Source organism: Meles meles, chromosome 10 (assembly GCF_922984935.1).
Source record: "Meles meles chromosome 10, mMelMel3.1 paternal haplotype, whole genome shotgun sequence".
NCBI classification, from domain to species: domain Eukaryota; kingdom Metazoa; phylum Chordata; class Mammalia; order Carnivora; family Mustelidae; genus Meles; species Meles meles.
Genome location: NC_060075.1, coordinates 96,041,737 through 96,047,777, shown reverse-complemented (window position 1 = coordinate 96,047,777; position 6,041 = coordinate 96,041,737). Strand labels below are relative to the sequence as shown.

Here is a 6,041-nt window from a genome sequence, read left to right as displayed (position 1 = left end):
GGGGCGCCAGGAACGCCGGGGTGGCCGGAGGCGCCGGGAACGGCGGGATGGCGGGGCCGCCGAGTTCCCCGGGGCTCCGGGGTGCGGAGGGGCCGGAGCGCGCGCGTCGAGCAGGTGCCTGGGCTCCCGCGCGCGCTACGCGCCCCCGCCCCCAGCCCCGCGGCCCCGAGTGCGGCAGGAGCCCCGAGCCTCATGCGCGCCGGCCCGCCCCCTCCCCCCCCACCCCGCGCGCCGTTCCGGGGCGTGTCCTCGGCCACCCGGCTTCTATATAGCGGCCAGCGCGCTCGGGCCGCCCAGATGCGAGAACGGCGGCGTCGCGCACAGCCCAGCTTGCTGCCTTCCGCCGTCCCGCAGCCTCGCGCCGCGCGCCTCCTGCCCACCCCCGCGCGCCCCGGCCGGACGAACAGCGGGCCCCCGCGGTGGGCGCCATGCAGCGGGCGCGCCCCGCGCTCTGGGCCGCGGCGCTGACCGCGCTGGCGTTACTCCGCGGGCCGCCGGCCGCACGGGCCGGCGCGGGCTCGGCGGGCGCGGGCCCCGTGGTGCGTTGCGAGCCGTGCGACGCGCGCGCTCTGGCGCAGTGCGCGCCGCCGCCCGCCGCGTCCGCGTGCTCCGAGCTGGTGAGGGAGCCGGGCTGCGGCTGCTGCCTGACGTGCGCGCTGCGCGAGGGCCAGCCGTGCGGCGTCTACACCGAGCGCTGCGGCGCCGGCCTCCGCTGCCAGCCGCCGCCCGGCGAGCCGCGCCCGCTGCAGGCGCTGCTGGACGGCCGCGGGCTCTGCGCCAACGCCAGTGCTGCCGGCCGCCTGCGCGCCTACCTGCTGCCAGCGCCGTCCGCGCCAGGTGAGCCGACCGGCCCCGGGCGGGGGCTGGGGCGGCGCCGCTGCGGGGACGTCCCCTCGCCCTGCCGCTGGTGCTGTAGGCGCGGAAACCGGGGCCCCGAGAGCGAGGGCACTCGCCCGCGGCACGGCGTGCAGCCGGCCCACCGCGGAGTGCTGGCTAATTACGAAGCGCTTCGGCAAAACTGGGTGCAGGATTTTCCGTGCAGGGAGGGAGGACACGAGGTTGCCACGACCGATCCCATACCGGGGAGCATCGCCCCTCCCTTGGCTGCGGGCGCAGCGCGGGAACGTGGGCACGGAGGTGCGGCCCACCTCGGGAACGCGGCTTTCCATGTCCCGCAGACTGGGAGCGAGCGCGTCTACGCCAAGGATGCGGAGGGAGCTGGGGAAGCTGGGAGGCGGTCCGGGCGGATTCGGACTGGAGGAGGTAGGGAGGCACGTTGTAGAAGATGGTTGCGGTTTAAAAATGCCAACACTTGCACAGACCTAGTTTGCGAAGCAGTGACACGCCTCGAGGTGCGCCGGAAACAGTAGGGTGGGAATCGGGTATCGGCATCTTTTTGCATTTGGGCAACCTGACTTCCAGAAGGAAGTGACTCCCCCAAGGCCCCCCAGAGGCAGGGAGGAACGTGGGGACTGAATCCGGCTTGCCAAGTCCTGCATCGTCCCCTGGCGCATCCCATCCGCCCCAGTGCTTGGATGTCCCCAGACAATCGCCAGGTGCCTGGGCTTCAGGGAGCGCGGACTCAAAGATTTCGGGGATGGTGAAGGGGTTGGAGTGAACCTCAGGACTGTTTGCCAGTTAATCCGAGGTGGAAGGGATGAAGTCCCGTTCCTAGGAGCCTCCAGAGGGCAGAGGCTCACGTTTGGCAGAGTTACGCCACTGCCTGGGCCACTGTCAGTCGCGTGGCTCGGTAAAGGACATCACGTCGTTCCCTGAGAAAGCAGCATAAATGGAGTCCGCAGCTGTTGGCTCCAGATCTCCAGCAGGCTTGGCCAGCCTCCCTGGATTCTGGGAGTCCGGCTCCTGTAGAGCTGGAGACTGTGAGAATTCTCTGCCCTGGCCTCCAAGGCACCCGGCTGGACAGAGCTAGTGGGCAGGCCCCCACCCTGGCCTGGCAGGAGGGAAGTCCCTTTGTCATTTCGGGTTCTGCACATTTCCACTCCCGGCTGAGGCTGTCTCTGCTAGGCAGGGCTGGCTCCGTGGATCCCAGAGAAACAGACACCATCCCAGGATTGGTGGGAAGGCAAAATTCCCGTTGCCTAGAACATGCACCGTTTTTTCGCAGTGGACTTAAAATTGCTAGGTGCGTTTGTCCTTGGGCAGTTATGTCGTTTGCCCTGTGCACTTTATGTTTCTGGCGTGTTTTCTGGATATTGGAAAAGTGATATTAGAGGATCTTAAGAGATACTGCTGGTGTCTGTGAGCCGGGAATGGTGCTTGCTAGCTAAATAGCTACACAGTATGGGTTGATGTGTTTTATTGTAATGTGATTAAAAGACCTAAGGTTTTATGAGACGTAAAATCGGTGGGCGTGGGGAGGGACATTTAAATGGCTGTCAGAAGTTAAGATTATCTGTTGCTTAAATGCAGAGGTTTTGTGTTTCTGCTGAAGTCAGCAGGCATTAGAAAGAAAACCTGGGCGGTTTAAGAAATTACTCAGTTCTTGGAAAAGAAATGCAAATATGTGTATTTACATACTTTTAGCATCTCCTTTGTCCCCGATACTTCCCTGAAAAGGGAGGAAAAAACCCTAAGGTTAAAGGACATTGCAACCAAATTCTACCAATTAAGAACCAACAGTATCTGGCGCTGGGCTAATCCGTGCTGGCCCAGACGCCAGACACCTTGGGAGCTCGGCCATCCATCGGCCTCTGGGGACTCCCTCTTCCCAGGTGGGGAAGTGGAGTCCCAGGGAGGAGAGGGTGTTTGCCCAGCCCCTGGTGAGCGCACTTTCCCTGGGCGCGTCCTGGTAAGAGCCTGTGCTCCAGCCAGCCTGGGGAGCATTCTCCAGGAGATACCGCACCCATCCCCTAGAGCCGGAGGTCTCAGCTGGCTTCCCTGGGGCTGCCACAGTGTGTGCGGGGCGGTGCCCGAGGAGGGCGCTTAGCCCCAGGGTTGGCAGATTCACAAGCCATGCCCTGGAGCGATCGTGTGAGCCACGCAGCCCTTCCTCATAGCCAGTCAGCCCCACCCGTGGTCCCTGCACGTGAAACCCCCGTGATGCTGGAGACATTTGAACACCGGTGTCAGGGCCTCGGTTCTCTTCATTTTAGCGCGTTGGTCGCAGAACGGTGTCGGGGAGGGGGGGCGGGGCCTCTCAAGGACTGAGTGCTTGAGCACGCACAGAGTCTGTGCAGCTCCGGGGCGTTCCAGCCCATGCATGGACAGGGAGTTAGAGATATGACATCTAGACCCGTCACAAGCCACCCTACACGCCCAGAGCCAGGAGACCTGCAGCCAGGCTTGGAGAGGAGTGAGGTTTCTGGGCCAGTCTGTCTGGTGGCACAGGACACTGCAGGTATCAGAATCCTTGCGGGGCTTGTGCCTCCCCGCCCCCCGCAGGTGGCTGTTCCCACCTGGTGCCTCTGACTCAGCAGGGCCAACAGGTAGGGCGAAGGTGTGCTGGTCCCCAGTGCCAGGAGGCTGCGCTTGGGGTGGCCTGCGGGGCATAAATCCTGGGCACCATCGCGCCTCAGGCGTGCCCCCTGCCGGCAGAGGGCGACAGGCACTGCCGGATCGCCGGTGAGAACCCTTCCCTGCCCATCCCCCACCACCACCTCGGACTCTGAAAGCACCATCAGATTTCATTCTAGAAAGCTGGCTTCCTGGGGCAGAGTGGCAGCCACACTCTGCTGGTACCGTGGGACAGTACTTTATGCCAGTGTTTTTTAGGTTATTTGGAATTGCTGGATGACATTTCCGTCCAGCGGGGGCTTGGTCGCTGGGGGTTAAGATTTTGAAAACACTGTTGGTAACCGCGGATGGCGGTCAAACCCGTGTGTCCCTTGCACTTTCCAAGGAAACAGCAGTGAGTCAGAGGAAGACCACAGTGCGGGGAGCATGCAGGGCCAGGCTGTCCCCAGCACGCACCGGGTGCCCGACGCCAGGCTCCAGCCCCTGCACACCAAGATAGACGTCATCAAGAAAGGGCACGCCAAGGATAGCCAGCGCTACAAGGTGGACTACGAGTCCCAGAGCACAGACACCCAGAACTTCTCCTCCGAGTCCAAGCGGGAGACGGAATACGTGAGCCTTCTTCTCTCGGGGGCAGTGGGCTGAGTGTGGAGGGACCCTTCCCACTGCGCAGGGTCTCATGGGGCTCCAGGTTGAAGGACGTGGGCAGGGGCGCCCTGAGACCGGCAGTGTTCTGTTCGCCTGGTCTCCCAGGGCCTGGGCCTTGCTCTGGGGACCTCACAGGAGATGGGGAGCCATGGTTAGTGTCATGGTGGGGATGGCCCAGCAGGTCCCTCCACGGATGCATGGGACTCTGAGGCGGCGCGCTCCCGAGTAACCGTGGCTCCCCCGCCCCACAGGGGCCGTGCCGCCGGGAGGTGGAGGACACGCTAAACCGACTCAAGTTCTTGGACATGCTTAGCCCCAGGGGCATCCACATCCCCAACTGTGACCGAAAGGGCTTCTACAAGAAGAAGCAGGTAAGTGGCAACCTCATGAGGTTCCCTCCCCCGCTCCCGCCGTCCACACCTCCCCTGACCCGCAGAGCCACCGAGCACCATCCCCAGAGGTCCCTGGCCTAACTGAAGGGCCAGAAAGCCTCCCCGAGATCCCCTGTTGGTCCCCCCTCGCCCATCCTTCCCGGGAGTCATAGCAGGACTGGGCGGTCATTACTTTAGGGCAGGGTAAGCATGTCTCTAAACACGAACCACGCTGTGATGGCAGCACCCACAGTTCCTGCCACAGTAGCTGCAGAATGAGTGAGGCCACAGGCCTCCTGGTCTCCGTCAAACCTCTCAGCCATCAGCCATTAGACAGCAGCATGTCCCTTGCTTGGCAAAGGCGCGCTAAGACCCATCTGCAGCTCTGCAGGTGCCCAGAGACAGGTGCACCAGACAGGGGGACCCTCTCACCCTCTCAGTCTGCTGGTATGCCTGCAGTGCGATGGGGGCCAGTGCCCACCTGAGACCTGAGGGGTACAGAACTGCCCAGCCCTGCTTCTCCAGAGCACCCCCTCCCCCACATGCACGGCCTCCATGGGAGCCTGCTGCACCCTTGGCCCTGGGCGCCCAGTCCTTGGCCTGGGTTCACTCTGTGCTCCCCCGCAGTGCCGCCCCTCCAAGGGCAGGAAGCGAGGCTTCTGCTGGTGCGTGGACAAGTACGGGCAGCCGCTTCCCGGCTTCGACGCCCGGGGGAAAGGCGACATTCACTGCTACAGCATGGACAGCAAGTAAACGCTGCTCACCACATGCACCAGGGGGCTGGGCCCTGGGGCCGCAGCGGCGTGTCTGGGGAAGTGGGAACAGACCCCACAGGAGGGTGCAGGGGGCCCCGACCCACCTGCGGCAAGCAGCCCCGGGGAAACAGGGCCTGGGGTCAGGTTGTCTCAGAGGCACTTGGAGTCCCTTGGAAGACCTTGGACTTGGACCTGTGCACGGCCACACCCATGCACACAGGGAAGCCCAACAGCCAGCCTTCCCCTCACGGGCTGCCGCCAACTTGTCCTCACGGGCAGACTGTTCGAGAGTCCACGAGGACTTGTGAAAGGAACGTGCTTCCCACTCACAAGTGTGGCTGGTTTTTCAATGTAAAACGTAACAGATATTTTGATAGTCTGTGATTGATATCATTGTAATAAAGTTTATTTTCACTTAACACAAAAATGAGATTTTAAATGAGATTTATGACGTTGAAGAGTTGCTGTGGTGTTTGGTACTGCTTTGTCTGTCCAAAAACAGGAGAGCCATTGGGGAAAACAGAATAAAGGTGTTTCTTCTCGAGACAAATCTAAGTAAACAGAAGAAATTTTTTTTTAAAAGATTTTATCCGTTTATTTGACAGAGAGAGGGACCACAAGCAGGGGACGTGGGAGAGGGAGAAGCAGGCTCCCCACTGAGCAGGGTGTGATCCCAGAACTCTGGATTGTGACCTGAGCCAAAGGCAGACGCTTAACCCACTGAGCCACCCAGGTGCCCCAAAATTTTCATTTTTAGCAACAATATTTATTTCCTCACAAGCTGGAAAGAAAG

General features: G+C 61.9%; 1 protein-coding gene across 1 annotated transcript; it reads left to right on the top strand.

Moving 5' to 3' along the window:
* The first annotated feature begins 295 nt into the window (after nt 1-295).
* On the top strand, nt 296-5,675 carry IGFBP3 (insulin like growth factor binding protein 3). The gene is made up of 4 exons (XM_046021538.1): nt 296-837; nt 3,860-4,086; nt 4,374-4,493; nt 5,121-5,675. Exons 1-4 carry the CDS (start codon nt 429-431, stop codon nt 5,244-5,246), a joined length of 882 nt encoding a protein of 293 aa, XP_045877494.1. The 5' UTR covers nt 296-428; the 3' UTR covers nt 5,247-5,675.
* The last annotated feature ends 366 nt before the right edge of the window (nt 5,676-6,041 follow it).